This window comes from Centroberyx gerrardi, chromosome 7, assembly GCF_048128805.1.
Source record: "Centroberyx gerrardi isolate f3 chromosome 7, fCenGer3.hap1.cur.20231027, whole genome shotgun sequence".
In the NCBI taxonomy this organism is placed as follows: domain Eukaryota; kingdom Metazoa; phylum Chordata; class Actinopteri; order Beryciformes; family Berycidae; genus Centroberyx; species Centroberyx gerrardi.
This window is the reverse complement of record NC_136003.1, coordinates 2,666,685-2,687,524: the sequence shown is the minus strand read 5'-3', so window position 1 is coordinate 2,687,524 and position 20,840 is coordinate 2,666,685. Positions and strand designations below refer to the sequence as shown.

Here is a 20,840-nt window from a genome sequence, read left to right as displayed (position 1 = left end):
ACTGCTTAGATTGAGTAATGTAATTGACTGAACTTGTCAAACCATTAGGATACCTGTGCCACTTGTTAAAATTTGTTTTTCCAACATCTTTTCAATGCTTTGCACAACAGTAAATTGGTCCACATGTTCTAACTAGAGTTGCAAGTGCTAGACAGACCGGCTAGAACCCCAGTTGGCTCCAAGTCAGTCCCAAGGTAGGTTCTGCTAAATGGAGTGTTTGTTGGTACTGGATGCCTGCAGCTATACCATGGACAGGCTGCTTGTTTATATGGCAAATGTCATGCAAGCAAATAGACCATAGTCCCTTTTGTGGGGAATGCAATGAATTTTGTTAATTTGGAATTAAGATGATGTTTAGCAGCACCTCTAATAGCTTGTTGACTGATAGAATGCATGCAAAGGTAATACAATGGGACATTGTCATTATTCACTTACCAGCCTGGAAGAGCCAGCCAGCGTTACAAACCATTACAATTTCGACTGTTCAGAAGGGCAATTACAGAGGGTGATTTAGTTACAAATTTCAGATCATTTAGCCTATGTTTATGGAAAGAAATATGTGTCAGTCAGTATGTACTGAATAAGAGTGAATTCATATCCATTGTAACTTTACTGTTTGATTAATTTAGTTGCTTCATCTCGGCCATGTAATAAAACATGAGATGAAGCACAGTGGCAGAGGGTGCCAATTTGTCCAGGCAGGATATTTAGCTATCCAGAGCCACTTGCAACCAGCGCAGCAGTAGAACATGCTTCAGTTTCTGCATCACCAACATTACACTTACACATTACACAACCAAAATTAAGGAGATTAAGGAGTGCAAAGGTCAGGGCCTTGGTGCCTTTACATTATTCCTCTGATCATAGATTGGTTTTGTAAGAGTGGATAGCTAGGAAAAGAAATAACAGCAAAGCAGACGTAGAAGGAATATTTTGAGAATGAAGAGAGGGGACATCATCCAGTGGCAAGAGGTTGACATAAGGTACTTATTGAAGAGATGAGAGAGAAAGAAGAGATATTGAGATGAGTTTTCAGTCTACAGTGGAAGATATGGGGGGGGGGGGGGACTGCCGTTCTGAGTGGGAATGTCAAAGGTCATACTAATAGGGGGTGCAGGACCATGTTCTGAAGGTATGAGGGTGTAGGACTGGACCATGACCTGGAGGTATGAGGGTGTAGGGTTGGACGATGGTCTGGAGTTTTGAAAAACGTATTTTAAGTCTAGGTAGGGCAGTGCCCTCTGTTAGCCAGCTGTCACTGAAGCTACATATGCAAATATACTTTTATTGATATATAATAGTCATTTTTAAATGTGCAATTAGTAAGATTTGCACTGTCCCATAGCATAAACTGACCTTAATATATCCGCAGGCAGTTGATAGCATTATTGATCAATGCCAATGACAACAATTACTTGGCCAAGTGAGTTTTCTGGCTTTCAAAACTCACTTTTGGCCCGTGCTCTCCCCATCCATTGGAGTTTCGAGACACTCCCAATTTCCGACACAGCTACTGGCCTTCAACTGCTCAGCGATGGAGGACGGTTCTTCTAGCGGGTGACCGGCATCTCAACACATTTCGTTCTCAAGCCAAAAACGCAAATGACGAAGCAGTGCTATTATTCCAGGATTTAGCATGGTGATATATTACCTCTTCACTAGATGTTTCTGCTGGATCTCTGCTCTAATTGGTTGGCTTACTCCACTCTATTGTGAAAATGTGATTGTATGTCAATTACAGGCTACCATAGCTCAAGGGAGCAGGAGGACTGGGCGTGGGGCAGTGCAAGAGACTTATGTAGAATGAGTTAAGTTCTGTTGATGCTGTTGCAATTCCTACTGGTCAATAGAGGGAGATAAAGGTCATAGATTACTTAATGCCACTTTATGGTGACAGTGCCCTACTATTGTGAATACTCATCAGTGCTTTTAATAGTGATGGTTATGAATTTATTGCTCAGGAAGTTTCCAAAGTCCTTGGGGAGAAGTGATACCTTTATGCTCCAACCTCCAATATCTCAGCTCCAAATCGACACCTGGACTTTGGAGTCTCAGCATATGGGATTCAATACCTAGCATTGATTCCTCAGTATACAAACGTAACTTGGCTATAGTGAATAGCTATGGACAAGGCTTTAAGAAACCCTCAACTGTCTAGCCATCGAGCTCAGGATGTTCCCTCCATCCAACCTGCTTGGTGATGTTAAGGATCCATCTAACATAGCCCCAGCTATTGAAGTTGTTGATATCAATTGGACATCCAGGCTCCTTCATCACACCCTTATTTTCTTTGACTATGAACCATACATGTTTTAATACTACAGGCATATGGACTCTTGGTCCCTACTGCCTTTGGCTTCCTCAAATGTTGATAGGGGGAGAAGGAAGGTCGGTAACACTTCATGTGGATAGTCCATGTTGATACTCAACTCATCAGGTGACAAAAAGTACATGTTCAAAAAAGGTGTTGTTTGCCTATTTGGTGCATCGCCTGTAATTGCATGTAACTCTGAACCAATTTTTCAACCTAAACCGTAACCTGACCCTATTTCTAACATTAATCCTAACCCTAAAATTAACCCTAGCCCAGACATTCAATGTCTATACACTACTTTTCACACAAATATGAGTATCACTTAAAACTCGGTAGACATTTTAGTGACACATTATATTCACTTGATAGGAAGTGGAGTATCAAATAAAATGTATTATTATTATTATTATTGGACTATCCAAATCAAGTGTGACCAGAAGGTCATGATTGTCAGTCAAGATGTCATGATGATGACGACGATTATTTGTCTTATGCTGCATGCCTGGAACTCATTGATACCTTGCATTGGCGACTGTTATTTGTTGTGGTTCTTCAGTCTTAGTCATGTAATGTTTTAATACTTGCTTCAAAACCAATTGCTCATTGGGACAAATAAAGAAAGTTGAAACTTGAGAAGGCAGTTGGCAAAACATACTTCTATACCCCCTTGTCTGACGTACCTGGTTTTATTGTTGACTTCTCCCCACCCTGTGCACCCTCTCTGGGTAGCAGTAATAAGTGGGAGTCAGCGCTCAAATGTGATTCTCAAATGTGGGACTTGGAGAAAGGTCTTGGTGAGAAGTACCCCTTTGCTCTCTTGTCAGATACCTATATTCTTCTAGAACACCATGATAAATGGAAGCTAGTGGCCTGAGTCGATGCATGAGCTGATGCAGCTCCTGCTAAACTTGGAAGGATGATGAGAATTAAGACCAGTTGATAACCGAGGATGAAATAATCAGCTCTGTGCATACATTGATCCCAAAGGCAAAGGCACTACCAGTGTATTGTATAAGGATTGAAAACATGGGTGGCTCCATCTTGATCAAGTCTCCCCATCCTCTCAAAGTCTGCTGTGTCAGGTTGTTGATATTGATATTAAAGGATAAGGCTGGTGTTTTTTAATGCATTTCTTACCATCAACAAATCCTATGAAAATAACAAAATCAGCAATGAATTTGTTTTGCTAACAAGTCTCGTCCATGTAGCTGATGCCCAATAAAGCCATATCCCAGTAGCCATAGAACTCCATTGTATTAAAAAAACTATTAAAAACACGTCAAAGAGCCATGCTGCTGCTCTGGCAGCATATTTCATCATTGTGATGCACTGGGCCAGCCGACTTTTTCCTCAAACAACTTAAAGTCAAGATGAAATGAAAAATGCCTTTTTAACCCTTTTAGATCACATCCCCGGTCATATTGTGCACCTATTTAACAATATATGCCAAACAAAATACAAAAAATCTATTTCTTTGTATTCTTATATCAAAATTCAATCATGTTTTCTTCCTGTAAAACAAAATATGCCGTGTGCTTACGTAAGCAGGACTCAACCAATTTCAACCAATAATATCATGACATCCACCCATCAATCAATCTTCAACTTTTAGCGCACAGAGCTAAGATTCATTAGTTAGCTAGCTAGCAACAGCATGGTATTTCGGTGTGTCTTCGGGTGTTATGACACGCCCACTTTTCAACGTTCAAATCAAATTTCTCCCAATGTTATGTCCCGCCTGTCTTTCCTGTTTCACTCGGAAATACGTCACGATACGCAAGTTAGATACTCTCGAAATGCCGTTTCATCTCGACTTTAATAAGCCGACCGTAAACACGTTTTCAATAGCACCCAAAATAGTCCCCGTCATAATGAAGAATTTGTTCCCATTTGAATGTGATTTGGTAATAACTACAATAGCCTGACTTTTCATGGTAACAGTTAGCGATTTTTTAAATTTAAACTATGTCTTTGTGAGCTGTATTTAAAGGTTTTTAGCTTACAATTGGAGCCAATGACTTCTGGTTTCAAGGCTAAAAAGGGTACGTGGGAAGTTGGAAAGTAATAGGAGTAGAGTTAACGCATTGCTGATTTTGTTATTTTTATAGGATTTGTTGACGGTAAGAAATGTATTTTAAAAAACACCAGCCTTATCCTTTAAGGCTCCAAGAGGCTGAGATCCAGACTCTATCCAACCTTTCTTCTTCCAGATTATCAGTGAGCTGTTGATGTTTTTTTTTTGTCTTATATAGACCACATTATGACATTTGTGGATTTCATAATTCAAAGCCCACATTGTCATATAACTTAAAGAAATGCATGGCTGATTTCCAAAATGAAATGAAAGCATTTTTTTTATTTCATAGTTTTTTTCATTTCATAGTTTTTATTTCATAGTTATTTCATACACGTCGGTGTAGAGGCACATTCTCAGGTAAGATACCTAGCATGCATAATGCAGCATCTTTAATTAATGACAGGTTGAGTACCTTATTTACAAGGGTTATTTTCTCCCAAAGTTCCTTAACCCTCTTGCAGTCATAGGCTACAGCATATCATCGCTGTCCAATGACAACCAAGTAGGCCTAGGCTTCTCCAAAAACCCTTTATAGGAACAGGAAAAAACACGCTTTTAAACTAATGTAAAAAGGTACCCAAACATTGTATTTTAGATACATTTCAGCCCACATATTGAAAATTGTCATAACAAAATCAGTATTTTGCAATTACGTTGTTAAAATGGACCTACTTTTTTGCTATCTCTTTTTCAATTCCCTTTTAACTAAAGGATGTATGAATAAATGTTTGACGTGTAGTCTAGGGGAGACCGGGATGGTTGTTGCACACCCACTTCATGGCTGTGTAAGCAAAGCTACAGATTTTATAGCCAAAAAACAAAAAAAGAAAGTAATTTTTTGGACCAAGTTTATATTCTGATTAGCACTGATAGTGTTGAAGTTAAAATTATAGAATTTGTATTAGATTAAACAGTAGTCTTTCAAGTAAAATGCAATGCATTCCATCCATGCTAATCACTGGTTTAACTAATTACAGACAACTGACAAAACCTAACCGTGCCCCTGATTAACCTGCTGCACATGTGACACCCGTTGTGATTGGTGGATAAGATAAGATAAGATAGCACTTTATTGATCCCCTGGGAAATTCAGGATAAGCATGTTTACTCAGCATCACCCAGGACTTGAACTCGACTTGACTTGAACCTTTGATACCAAGGGCAAGTCATGAACTTGTTGAGCTATCTGAGGAGGAGACAATCATACACCACTTTCTGAGATGAGCGTTTTCAGGAGCTTTGAAATTTGAATGGGGGAATGAGGTCACTGGTCAACATTAAACATCAATCAACAGAGAAAGAAAATCATAAATATCTTGACGCCATGCATGTATTACATTGACTACAATACTAGTAAATTAGCATGCCCTGCCCTCTACTGGGCTAAATTCATTTTGAGGTTCTCGTCTGAAATGAATGAATCCCCAAAAAGACTCGAACTTCCCAGCACTAGAAATTAACCTTGAGATATGATGCCCACAGTGTGAACATAGGGTGACGAGTTTATAATGATCACATAACAAAGGGCAAATCTGTTTCTTGTGTATTGAAAAAACTGCAGTCCAGTCTTCATACGCATCACACATCAATGACATACTCCACCTCACCAGCAGTATTGATTAAATAAGAATGGAAACATTACATTTCAAAGTACAGACATGGACTTTGGAGGGGCAGATTCCAGTGAGGAGAGTGATTAAGTTAAATAGGAAGATGTGACAAGAAGCCTGGCTCTAACATTTATTCAACTGGAGAACATACTTGCTTCAACCACTATCCAAAGTATTGTTGACAGTTGCACCACATCCTCTGAGGCATCCAATGAGATTCAGTTAAATTAAATTCAAAAGATTTGCCATTCACACCAATTGGATGATACAACAGCAGCACAGACATATAATACAATAGCACACAGTTTTGTCTGACAAGGATTGACAGAGTGTTCTACTCAGTGGAAAAGAGGCAAGTAATATCTTGCCTTTGTTGAACCAATAGAATATAAATTCAGTGGCCATATGATGAGGAATATAGAACTTTTCAATATGTTCAAATTCTTCAAACCCTGAACTACAATTGCAAAATGAAAATGTGAAGGAAGATGTTTTCAGGCCTCATCAATCTGTGGAAGGTGTGCTGTTTTGAAGATGGGTAAGCATTTGTGAATCATCCCGCTTTTTCAAAATTTGCTTAATATAATTGTATATGCTGATGAGTTTGAGATAGTAAATCCATTAGATCAAAAAAAGCACAAAACCCTTGCCTTTTATTATGTATTTAGGAATCTGCACCCTAAGACTCAATCAGTCAGCAATGCAACTCCCTTGCAATGTGTAAGATGTTGAAAAGTATTGCCTGTTTGGTAGAGGTTGTCAGTGCAGATCTGTACAGAAGAGGATTAGGGCCACATGTGAAAAATGTATTAGAGTTCTGAGTTTAAAGTCAGAATTTATTTATTATTTACTTTATTCTCAGAATTCTGACTTTTTTCCTCAGAATTCTGACTCTTTTCTCAGAGGCTTCAATGCCTCTTATGGTCTTCAAGTCATGAAGGCATACAGGTCCTGCACAATGGACAGAGATGAACTCCAAATGATCTGTGATGCAGCTTCATTTAAGAACAGTCCATGAATACAACCACTATGCAGATGGAGTTATGCACGACCGTTCCTCGTCCACACGATATGGCATCCAAAGAAATTCACCTTTCTACTCTGGCAATTTCCATGTTGTTCATGGTTTGCCTCCAGATATTATGCATGACATTTTGGAGGGTATTGTACCTTTTGAGTTGGCAGAAGTGCTCAAAGCATTTCAAGGAGAGAGGTACTGGCCCACTTGATAGACTGGATGAACCAGTAAGAATCCCAGAAAACTGCAGCTTCAAACAGAATACAGAAAGAACATGTGAAAGAATGTGTTTGTTGAAGCTGCTTTCTGTGATGATCGGAGTCCCAGATGGAGATCCTCATTGGAGATTCCTGTTAGAGCTTAAAGAAATTGATGAAATGTCCTTTGGTTTGAGTTGTCAGAAGACCATATTGGTCTTTTGCAGGAAAAAATCCATATATGGAGAAAAGACCATCTCTTTTCATTCAGTTTCCTGAGGAAAGAATCAAACCCAAACGGTACTTTCTCTTACATGTCCTCTGTGTTTTTGGGCCATTGAGACACTGTTGATGCATGCAGTTTGAAGCACCACCATTATTAGCACCATTATTTAATTCGACTAATGCCTGTCGTGAACAGTTTCATCAACCCATGCTGTAGATAGTCACTGAAACATCAGTATCATCAAGCTTACAAACTATCAGTCACTGGTAGTTAGCCACCTGTTAATATCGGCTTCCTCTCAGATGCTACTGTTATGTCCTTTTTGATGAATGGAGAGTCGACCACAAAGCCTTTAAACCAATGGCAATTTCTCAAGATTGATGGAATTACCTATTGTCAGAAGTATCTTGTGTTGGATGCAAACTGGGGATCCTATCTTTGGACAAATTGCCAACATATTTCTGCAAAACATGGAGACATTTTTACATGTCAAAATGTTTGAGTCTAAGTTTGACAGTCACACATCACATGTTCTATGGCCAAAGGACTCTACAGTCTATAATCCATTGAGTTTGCAGGATTACCATCCACTGACTGCATAAATTACTGGATGCAAATCATACATTGCTCTGAAGAACTTTTGGCTTGATGAGTAATGAAACAAATTTGAGGAAAATCAAATGGGTAGGTATAAATCAGGTTGTACCTTTTTGCCAAAATAGTACAGCCCCAGTGACAAAAGGTACATCTAGCTTCATTTGATGTCCAGAATATGCTTAAATGGATGCCATGTTTGGTGTTTGTGTGTGTGTGTGTGTGTGTGTGTGTGTGTGTGTGTGTGCGTGTGTGTGTGTGCGTGCGTGTAGAACAGATCCAATTTTTGTTGAGATTTATGAGAAACACACCTCTAACTAGAGTTTTTATGAAAAAAAAAAAGGTACATCTAGCTTCATTTGATGTCCAGAATATGCTTAAATGGATGCCATGTTTGGTGTTTGTGTGTGTGTGTGCGTGCGTGTAGAACAGATCCAATTTTTGTTGAGATTTATGAGAAACACACCTGTAACTAGAGTTTTTATGAAAAAAAAAAATAAAAAATTTGTCCAATTTAGCAGCTTTACAGTTTTTGGAGATGTCCCACTTGGAAATCTGTTCTTTTTGGTGTGTTTCCTCTATTACAAAATACATTTACTTGTGTTTCTACTTGAGCATATTTTTAGTGGAGCTGAATGGTTCCTTGACATCCTTATAGAAAACACAATTAGCACTTGCAGTCAATTTTCAACATAATCCTTGTGATGTGCTTTTAAATGCAGATAGGGAGGTTACCCGACAGCACAACATTTCAAAAATATTAGAGGATCAAGATATTTAAATTTCAATGTTTATAACTTGACAAACTGAATTTCCAATGTGCTTAACCTCCACAACAGCAGATGGCGATATTGAACTAGCAACAGTGGCCAGAGAGTGGTGCGGCCCTGTGAGTGATGCAGCCATATGATATTTATTGCCCATTTTGGTAAACTTGAGCAGGTTGTGTGCATTTTACTGACATCACCTTTGGTATTGAAGTGCACATTTTTCAAACAGTTACCTCTTGCTGCCACTTGGGGCTGCCAAAATGCGAAAATTTCATAGCACCGTTTCCAAAAAAGTGTGGAAAAAAACAACTTTGGCTCACCATCATGTGAAAATGCCATGATACTTAACTTGTTGGTAGGGCACTAGGGACAATACTAATGCAGTTTGGGAATTACAAAGTCCCACTGTTCCATATTTCGGCATGGTAGATTGGCATGTTGCATAACGTCTGCCTTCCTTAAGGTATAGCAGGCAGACATGGCAGGATGTGGGTTTCCTGAGTTGTCCAAATGCTGGGTTACTGTTTCCTGTACTGTCTCCTTAATCTCCCTGGCCCCTGGGAGGCTGACACACACTCTCACACTGACACACACTCTCACACACACTCACTCACACACACACACACACACACACACACAGAGTCAAGGGTTTATTGCTGGTTCAAACATCATTACAGTCTATGCAGAGTAACATAGGAGGTAACTTCCGCCAGAGCAAAAGAATGCAAAGCAAGACAACAATGTTCCTTTTCACTTCAAATTTACAATTAGTACCATGGACACAGCAGTTTTACTGTATTTACTTATATAACTGGGAAGCAGGGGGTCTTGTGTTTGGAGGTTTAAATGACAGGATGTTGTGCTTTGCTATGGCTCATAGGAGACAAATCTTGTCTGAGATTAGAGGGTTGACTTGGAAAGATGACTGGAATTGTTTGAATGCACACCAATACATGCTCTGGTGCGTACGTGTTGAGGGAAGCTGAGAGAACACCACTGTGTGTATGTCTATGTGTGAGAATGTCTGAATCTGTGTGTGTCTTTGTTTCCTTGATGAGCGTATTCATGGTAAAAATAGGGCTGTAATTTCTGGAGTTGCACAGAGGGGAGGGTCTGTTTTATTTGTCCTCTGACTTCCTTCCTTTCCTGAGGGACGACAGTCCTGCTCTGAGCCCTAACTCTCCACGGACGTTATCTCGATATATGGAAGCATACACAAATCTATTGGTTTATGTATGTGCAATGAAGTCTAGTATTGTAATCAATCAGGGAAAGGAACGAAAGTAATGTGTGCGCAAACATTTTTTTACAACAATTTTTTTACTAACCCACTTGTATGTATCAGGGTTGAGGTCAGTACACTTTCAATTAACTACATTTAAAATCTTATTCTAAACTGCAGCTCAAAGTAATGATTCATTCCTAATAAATACTTGATAGATTGGATATGAGAACCTACACTATGTTGCATTCATCTTGAAAGATTTTTTTGCCAGGTTATCTCACAATAAAAAGATCTTTTTTCATAATTATGTGATATTTTGTCCTCACAAGGCTGAAGTTGGTTTTCAGATTTCTATGGGTGAAATGAATGCACGGAGCAAACATTTGCACTTCACTATGAACTACAGCACATCCAACATCAGTTTCCTAGACATCATGGTTCTGAAAGAAAACAACCGAATGGCGACTGATCTCTATAAAAATGTATGTGTATTATGAATGTAAACGTACCATAAACTTGAACAAAGAAAATGTGAACAAAGAAGAAGAGAGAGGTGGAGGTAAGTGAGTGAAGTGGGGCAGTACTAACACTGTTGTGCGGCGATTGGTGCAGCCTTCACAGTGACACATAGGATTCATTTTTGCCTGCATTCTACGTAGCTTATTTTCTTTCTCCTTTCCCTAGTCCATGCCTTGAGTGATCCTATTCTCACAGGATACTTGTTAACCCATATCAGGAAGATGGGCGGAACAAGGCATTTTGTTTGCTCCAATCACATTCAAGTACATGAGGTAATTCAACTCATCTGTTTTCAATGAATTACCCAAGTGATCTGGGGCCGTACTCACAAACATTCTGAGAATACTCTCAGAGAGCTCTTAACTTAGCCTAAAACTTCCTAGCAAGGAGTTCTAGCTTAGGAGTGATTTAGGAAAGTTCTCAGAGGAACTCAGAGTAAGGAATGGACAAGAACTGACATTGGTCCATCAGGAAAAACCTCAGCATGCCTCTTTTAGTCATTCAGAATGCACACACAAATTGATTGACACACAATTTACTCTATTTTAAAGTGTGATTTACTTATAATGTCAAAAATGAAAATCCTTGTTTAATAAATAGTTGGAGTGGTCAAAGTTGCATGGTGCAGTGAAACAGAGAAAAGCAGAGATCAAAGATCTTGGTAAATCTTGGTCAAAGATCTTGGTACTAAATAGGTACTAAATCACAACAGGATGTCCCACCCACTGTACCAGCTATTCAGAAATGTCCCATAGACATGCTGTTTGGTACCTGTATGAGCCTGTACCTCAAAATGAATCGAAATTTTGAGTTTTTCAGGTTTTTTCCTTAGATTGAGCAATTGGTCTTCATCACAGAACTTGAATGGATAGAACGGTCTTTCCCACTCAAATCAACGTTCCTGGATGGTCGGAACAGCGGCCATTTTTATGTTACCGTTGGGCTAGCTTCTGTAGGCTATTAACCGACTTATGGCACGTCGCTGAGGCGAGAGGTTTTGCAGCAAGGACCAAGCAGTGGAAAACTGGCATTGCAGCTAAAATAAGTTGTCACTCATGCCACCACTAGGTGGTGGTCTTTTAAAAGCTGTGGTGTCTTTTTAAGTAGCTCAAAAGGTTTGACGTGTGGTTAGTGGAAGTGGTTATAGTTGAGTTAAGCCGATGTCTGTTAGCTGTTTGAAGTTAGCAAATGGTAACTTTTCTTCTCCACTAAGTAGGCTAAGCTATGCTAGTTTATAGCATTTAAGGGGCTATATTAAATTAAGTTAATGATACTTACCAGTTAGCTTTGCTAGTATGCTGACAAGAGATGGCGAGAGATGCACAATCTTTGATAATCCTATGTAAACCTCGCCGCTAACGTCAGCTTTCCATTGAGTTTTGACAATTTGCTAAGCACTTGTGCAAGAGACATTTCTCAAGTGTGTCACACTTCAAGTCCTGCGGTCTTCATAATTTCTGGGCAAGTCCTGAGAAGTCATGCAAAGTGTTTTATTTTTTAACAGTTATAATTTTACTGGTTCTGCTTGTCTGTTTTATATGTTGAGAGAAACACTATAATAGTAACTTTGTAATTGGTATGTGTGTTTGTTATTTAGAAAATATTTTGCAAACTATTTATTTGCAATATTGCTTGAGAAAAATTAAAAGATTAGTTACGCCAATATGCAAAACAAATAACTACCAACCAAGCTGAAAACTGCAGCTGCGAGCTTCACCAAACACAGCAGACACAGTATCTGCAAGCTGTCTGAGACAAGCAGAATCTTGAGTGTTCAATACAACTGCCATGTTGAGTTGAGTTCCAGTTTTCTGTATAGGTAAATGAATGAGTCGTTCGACTAAATGGTATCTAAGTAGCCTACAGCAAGGGGAAAACCACAAGTCGGCACATGACTCAAAACAACACAGCTGCTCAATACAATAACATAGTTTGTTATGCTAAATTGTTTTTTTTTTCAGTGAAAACGTGTGGTAAATTATCGCAGGCACAGTGTGATTTGCAGGCTGTCGGCGACGAGCAGCAACTCCAAATTCCATTTGGTAATGATTTCTCCTTGTCTCCTCGCCTTGTGTCTCCTCCTTGACTCCTCGGTCAAAGGTCACGGGGGAAATGAGGAGGAGATGCGAGGAGAGGAAGCAAGTGAACCGGGTCATGTCAATTGGAATGTCCTCACACACGCCACATTGAAGTGTGTTTGAAGTGTGCCTTGTCTTCCTGATGGAGGCAGAACTTGGGTTAGGCAATGATGTTTGTTTTACATCTCACTAGTAATGAACCAAAGTTTGCAAAATCCATACCCTCGAATTTGTAATCAGTGTCCTGGACAAATCAGCTGAGCTGAGTGTGATATTACAGGGGGGGCTCTCTGTCATGAACTGGCATTAATCAGGTGACACCCTGTACACATGGATGTCCCCCCAAAAAAATGTCTACCAGGTGACCCCTGGGAGGCCCCGTAGTTTTCAGCTCTAGCATCCATCTCTGAACAGAATGGTATGGAAGCCCATTCCCGCCACTCAATAAAATAAAAAACGACTCAATTCTGACTTTATATCTCAAAATTCGGACTTTATTTCTTAGAATTCTGACTTTTTTTTCTCACAATTCTGACTTTATATCTCAGAATTCTGACTTTATTTCTCAGAATTCTGACTTTTTTCCTCACAATTCTGACTTTATATCTCAGAATTCTGACTATATCTCATAATTCTGACTTTATATCTCACAATTCTGACCTTTTTTCTCACAATTCTGACTTTTTTTCTCACAATTCTGACTTTTTATCTCACAATTCTGACTTTTTTTCTCACAATTCTGACTTTATTTCTCAGAATTCCGACTTTATTTCTCAGAATTCTGACTTTATATCTCGGAATTCTGACTGTTTTTTTTTTGCAAGAAAAAAAAAAGTCAGAATTCCGAGATAAACTCAGAATCGTGAAAAAAAAAAAAAGTCTGAATTCTGAGAAATAAAGTCAGAATTGTGAGATAAAAAGTCAGAATTCTGAGAAATAAAGTCAGAATTCTGAGAAAAAAACTCACAATTTAGTCGTTTTTTATTTTATTTGGCGGGAATGGGCTTCCATATAATGGCGATGACGCGGCAAAAAGGCCACGCCTGCAAAGTGCGGTACAAGTGCGAAACCCTATATCATTTCTAGGAGCAAAACAGTAAATCGACATTTTCTGTGGTTATTTTTTCAGTGTTCTAATAATTTATGTGAAATGTATATGGTGTAAATAATTTGACGTTACCTTTTCACGGTTGTCAAACAGCAGCAGGATCATTAAAAAAAAAAATTCTTTAAGTCTCAAAATGCTAACATGACGGAAGTTTGTATGGAAGTTTGCTAGCTTGTTAGCATTTTGTGACATTTTAATGATAATGCAGTTCTTTGATAACTGAAAAGGTAAGGACAATTATTTACACCATATACATTTCACATAGATTATCAGAACATAGAAAAAGCAACCACAGAAAATGTTGATTTTTTGTTTTGCCCATAGAGATAAAGTGGGCATATCACTTGCACCACATTTTGTGGGTGTGGCCCACAACGTCATGCCATTCTTATGTATCCACCTCTTAGTTCCAGCAGGAGGCCTTAATGGAATGTCAGCACTTATACTGCATAATATGCACATCATAAATTGATGGTTCATATTTATGTCAGATTTTCCTGTTACCAATTTGATCTGACAGAACCTTTAAAGGTGTTGAAAGTTGAGCAGTGTCTATAGGTGTAGTGGAGGCTGTGGGCGGAGCTGCAGGATGGAGATCCGACCTGCTGCTTTCTGCTCCGGACTAAACTCTAGCAGAGCAGGAGCGATGAAGGCTCCGGAGACAGAGAAGGACGGAGTAGGTGGAAAAGTAGGAGCTAAAAAGTCGGAGAAGGATCAGGTATGAGCGCTGAATTGTAAATATCTGTAGATAGCAGAGCTGCGGGCGCAGGTTGACTTGGCTGTGAGTTGATCCATATTTTATCCGTGATAACTGAAGTGACTGGCTGATTTGTGATTAAAGTTTTCTTAGTTTTGAGTGCTAAATAATAGGCAATCTAACCACATAGGCCTACTATTCTTGCCGGGACTAAGTCCGTCTGATCCAGGTCTAACTGTGGCTTTATAATGTAGGGCTTTTATCTGAAGTGCATGAAGCTACCGTTTGTGCGAGTTGAGACTTGAAAGAGCGAAATGCCTCAGGCTGTCACTGTTGGCAAGTCTGAGTGATCCGACCTTATTTAATCAGGCTTTAGTGTGATTATGTAATATCTTTGAAGTCTTTCTCTCACCCTTAGAACAAACAGAAAGAGCTGGCCATTTATTGGCTTCAAAACAATATCTCACTCATTTAGCCTATTTTCAGTTTCAGTTTTAGAAATGTATTTTCCTTATGATTTCCTTATGATCATTGGCTATCTTTTAGGAAATAAATAGTTCAAAATGACGCACAATTTGATTTTCCTTCTGTTTGTTGATGATCGATTTAATCAAATTTGACAAATATGATTTTACATCAATACTAAATGGAAAACTGTGAGAACAGGCCTAAATGTAAGACTGGTCCACCACTCTTAACTGAAATGTCTTTAAGGCTATATCGGCAGAATGATAGAATGAAGCATTCTATAGTCTTTTTTTTTTTTTTTGGCATACATAGGCTATATACATTTAATTGCAAGGAAAATGTACAAAACTATGTAGGGAAAGAGCAAACCAAAATGCAACAAAATATCAACCAACAATGGTGGATATGTAGCTGTAACACAAATGAACAAGAAAATAACAACAAATGTGCACAATCAAAATATTCAATATAAGAATCACATGCACAAGGTAAGAGAAATTAAAATAGCAAGGACTGGGACATGGACATATACATTTTTTGGCCTTTCTATTCATTTTTTTCATATGTTTCAGTGATTTTAAAGTAATTGGCAAACTCAATCATAAACAAGCTGAAAGAGGGTAAGCATTGGTCTATTCCTGCTTAAGCTGTGTTTTCCATGTTTTTTTCTTTTTTCTTTTTGAAGAAGTCATGTTGTAGAAAGTTGAGTTTCTCTGATGAAGATGCCGCATTTCTCTTGTTATTGTGAAAACAGTGTGAGCTAAGCTGACAGGACCAAAGGTTGGACTCATAATCCCTTCACAAGCTGCAAACCATAAATAGTAGAAGGGCATTTCATGAAATTAAATGTCACAGGCTCTGAAACAGTGGCTGCAGATTGATTGATTGATCTTAGTCTTATTAATTGTGTGCTGAATTTCAGGTTAACAAATTATCATCGGGATACCAATGGACCATGTGAAGGTCTACTATGAAAAGCACACAATCTTTTTGATCTTGTTCACTTGCTTGTCTCTTGGCTTGGTGGGGTTGTTAGAGTGGAGAACTGAAATATTTGCACTGGTGTTAAAGATTAGATATGATACCCAAACACAGACACACAGACACACACACACACACACACACACACACACACACACATACACATACACACTCACAGGTATTCATGTATGCACACGCTCAAAGGTATGCATGCATATCATGAGTGCACACACACAGCTAGGCCAAGAGCAGGTAGGCGAGAGCGGGGTAAGATGAGCCAGTTTGTACTCAAATTGTTATCTTGGCAAGGAAAAATGAGACAGAACTAACACAAATGCTTCCACATATATTTCAGGATGTTGACTTTCAAATTAACTGGTAAGAATGCAGCTAAATGAAAGAAGAATGAAAATACAATTTAAAAAAAAAAAAAAAAGTGGTCCCTTGGCTCAGTTTGCCCCAGGGTGGGGGTAAATTGATCCCACACACAGCTAGGCCAAGAGCAGGTAGGCCTACTTCTTCATTGCACTTTTGCAATAGCCTACCTTTATCTTATGTACCTTTCTTTACTCTACGGTTTAGTTTCCGATTTGCCCCATACATTTTATTTTGCAAACTAAAGGAAAAATCCACCCTAAAACACTTTAACACTGTTAAAACGAGCTATCTACAATATACCTTCCATTTGTTTAGTGATGTATTCTTATTCCCATGGATAATTGGCCAAATGTAGACATCAGGTTGAGACATTTCCAATGCGGCTACAGTGGAGATTAAAAGCAGAATATTTTTCAGTCCTCTAAAACATCAATGGTAAACAGAAGGTTTTTGTCACTCAGAATCAAAAAGCAAGGGCTTTTTCTAGAGCTGCCATTTTGCACTGACGTTTACAATCATACAGGGAGAAATCCATTGTGTAAGAGGCAGACCAATTTCGCCACCCACAGTAGCCTCAATAGACCAGAATGCAATGTTGGCACAAGATATGTGCTTTAGTAAGGTGTGCAGGTCATTCTGGGAAACGTTGAAAACTGCTAACTGAAGTAGAAGTAGATGAGGCAGGTTGAAGGAAAGTAGGTACACCAAAAAAGTAAATTACATCACAAAATAACTCCTGGAATGCATTGAACATGACAGACTGATTGAATAGTGGGAGAGGATCCAAAGGGGAGTTTTCCTCTAGTGTGTGAACATGACACTAATAACAAGGAAGCATACAGTTGTCAATAGCTAGACAGGTTTAACCGGTAGCCTCAATGTAGGAGCCTCAAGATTATTTTACAGCTTGTTCTTGTATTGACAAGTTTTTATGCATTAAGAAACTCTCTTGGAAAGGAAGGGCACTCTGTAGTATGTTATTAATACACATGGTTGTTGTACAAACAAAATTAACTTAATGTGAGCAAGCATGTGATCATGATGTCATGATGGTGGATTTTCTTCTCCTCGAACAGCGTTGGCACCCCTCCCTCATGTCACAACTTGATTCCATCTTCTTGCATTCCTAACATTTCTCTCTCCTTCTCTTTCTGTCTTTCATTTGCCTGCCCGCCACCTTACGTCACCTCCCTCCTTGTTTAATCTCAAACAGTTGATACCTCCCTCCGCTCTCCCTCTCCTTCCCATCTCCTTCTCCCTCTTCCCTTTCCTACTGTTTCTTTCTGTTTGTTGATTTCTCTATCCTCTCTCTGTTTCACTGTCTTGTGATCACAATCTCACATTCCTCGCTTCATAATAATGTGAAGGCAGCGCACGCACGCACGCACGCACACACAAACACGCACACACAAAAGGCATTTCCATCGCCACCCTAGTTCTCATTTAATGCCTCAGAGGTAAACTCTATATCAGTGTACCAACTGTGTTGCTGTGTTCACCTCTTTTCTAAAGCTTGTTGTCAAATTCCACTCCGGAAGCTTCTCCTGGTCCATTCAGTAGCTTTTAATTTTTTTTAAAGTAGCTTGTCTCCTCCCTTGCTGTTTAAAAGTGGCCCTCACCCCCTCCCATTCCTGAAAAAATTCTCGTAATGGCGGAATCAATAAAGCAAGCAAGTAAACTTGTTACACTAGTAAACTTGCTACCTACCTCTTCACTTGTCATTGTGGGACATGCTTATTGTTTATTTGGATCCCCATTAGTTGTTACCAAGGTAACAGCTACTCTTCCTGGAGTCCACATGTAACCTTCAGCAGGAGAAAAATCTGGCAACGCTAGACCGGCGACACTTCTCCGTAGGTACGTTTAGCTTAGCTATTATCCTTTATGCACGGTCCTTGGCTAGGTTTGTCCTTTGGGGCCTCTGTAGTCCAGCAGCTTTGCTGTGCTTTATTTACAAATGTGTTGCGTTTTCTGTCACCCTCTAGTGCAGGGGTATTCAACTAAAATTCAAGGAGGTCCAGTCACTAACATTTCTTCCCATCAAAGGTCTGAAGTATCATAATGTCTAACTTGTGCTATGATTTGGAGGCCTATATATATAGTTGTTGTATGACTTTCTGTCAAATACTATGTACATTTCAATATAATTTCAACAACATTTATTGATTAATTTCAAGAACTTTTCCCATGCACACACATTGAACATGCGTGGAAAACAAATCAGTAGCTTAAACATAATTAAAAGTATCACATTCAAATTCAGGTCAGTCAGTCAGTCAGGTAACGCTTAGTGAGATGTCGCTTCGTGAGATGGCCTCTAGAGGGCGTCTCTGACTAAGAGATGGCCCCGAGTCTCTTGACAGAGGAAACAAATCTAGGCTATATCCAGGGGGTCATTGGGCTGGAACACACCGGTACGCCATTCTGGGAGTGAATCTGATGACGCAACGCGCGTTCCGGTTCTGAAAAAGTAAATACAGAGCAGTACCGGTGGTTGTACCTGTTTTAGGAGCTGAAACTAGTGGCTTGGTTCATTTTATGACCAAAGTTTTCCGGCTGGGCGGTGTTTGGACCTTCGGGGCAATCACAGTGCTTAAAAATGGAAAACTCCACTCAACCGGGAAGCCGGGCCACATTAAACAAATGCACAATCAAATGACAAGCACAGACAGTTTAATCTGAGCCGCGGAGCTGACAGGTTGTGTTGTGAAGATGTAGAGAAAGAAGAAACTAGACAATCTTTACTATTTTCAACCAAATGTGAGTGATAAAACAATGTGTTTAAGTGAATTTAACTTGTTTCTATGAAGTAGCACTGTTATGAGCGAAGCTAGGCTACTGTATTCCTGCCAATCCGTTAATTCTGTCCGTTTTCCGACGGATCAGTGTGGCCGCAGCTGCTGCTATTCAACACACGCGCTGTGGGCCTGTACAGGATCTGTACTTGTTCTCTTTCTTTTTCCATATTTTCTTCTTCACCTCTCTACCTTTCTTAGTGAGTGAAATAACAATATCTTACTTTTCTTATTTTGGAGCAAGACATGCTGTCATCTCTCTCTGTGTAGCTTTCGTCTCTCTCTCGCTCTCTGTGCGTTTCCCTAGCGATGCACCATAAACAATCGCTTTGATTGGCTGAGTTCAGTGAAGTAGACGCATGTGATTTGTCTGTGACCTCCAAGCTCCACTGAGGGGACCGTATGAGATGAAGTAGCTGCGCCTAAGGTCTATAGCTGTGCCCATGGAAAAAAACGTTCCGTCAATCTTATTAATTCTCATTAATTGATCAGAAATGGGTCGCGGTCCGGACAGAACTGTCACTGGGTCTGGATCCGGCCCGGAGTCCGCCAGTTAGTGATGCCTGCTCTAGTGGTTGGAAAATCGCTTATTGCAGCTTTAACCATGGCCAACATCTGACCCTAACATTGACAAAATTGTTATAGCTGCTTAACCCTAACCTTAAAGGAATAGTTTGGTATTTTGAACCCTGGGCCCAAATAACACGTTTTCCGTCATGATCCCTATTAGTAGAAACCATAACTTCGCTAGCCACATGCTCTGCCCGTCCGGTAACACCGGGCGGCCCCCTCCCACTTTACTGCAATAGAAACCTAGGGGCATACGCGACAGTCTTTGAAAACTATGATAAACGTTGTTTTGCAAAACACAACGCTCACAGCATAATCATACCGGCGTCAGTATGTTATCTTGAAACATTTTTAAAAACCGAGCTTTCTATCAATAGTTGTGTTCTATTTGGATAGGAACTTTTTTTTCCTCAAAGACGCACTACCTTCTAAGCCGGTGTAGGCCCAGGGTTCAAAATACCAAACTATTCCTTAAACTTTACTGTTGGCTAACCCATTCACATGACCGACATGTTAAAACAAATGTATAGTCCCAAAATTCACAATTTTAAAATTCTTTTGCAATTAAGTAGTTGGTCTAAAAAAATATTACTGGGAAAATTACTAGTTACCACCTCTGAACCCTGCAACTGTCCTCCATTGGTTTGCAGCGCCCACTGCAGCCTGGTTATAAAGTGGAACTAACTAGGAATATTGTTGTAGCTTGTAGACTGTACTGTGTATGGTACATACTTTTTATACATGGAGCTGATCTAGAATTCCTACTCTGAATTGCCTCTGAATTAGGTTCTCCAGAGAAAAGCATGGGAGCCTAGATTTCCTCAGACACTAAGGACTTGTTTCTTCCCTAGCTGTAGCTCTCTGTATATGCAGGGCAAATCAACTGAGCACAAAGATAGACATGTCTCTAAATGCATTGCTGCTTACCGTGCTAACATTGTGCCACTCTTCCTGCTCACAGAGCTGGATCCCCAAGATCATCAAGAAGCGAGTGTGCACCACTTTTGTAGAAGACTGTTTCAGGTAAGCCCTCCTCCTTGATCCTTTAACCATCAGTACAGCTGAAATGCAAAAATGCTTGATTCATGAAGTGAAAGTCACAAGGAAACTGCATTGTGATGGTGTCTTCTGTCATTTCATGTATTTCCAGTTAGTACAGGATGTTGGGGTGGGACATAATGCAGGGAGGGATTGTTCAAAAGTAGGGGGGTTGGA

General features: G+C 39.5%; 1 protein-coding gene across 1 annotated transcript in view; it reads left to right on the top strand.

The window, feature by feature from the left end:
- Positions 1 to 14,325: 14,325 nt before the first annotated feature.
- trpm4a (transient receptor potential cation channel, subfamily M, member 4a) overlaps positions 14,326 to 20,840 on the top strand; it is a 45,297-nt gene continuing 38,782 nt past the window's right edge. The window contains exons 1-2 of the mRNA XM_071905197.2: positions 14,326 to 14,454; positions 20,587 to 20,648. Coding sequence (XP_071761298.2) covers positions 14,326 to 14,454; positions 20,587 to 20,648 — 191 coding nt within the window. The remainder of the gene's footprint in view (positions 14,455 to 20,586; positions 20,649 to 20,840) is intronic.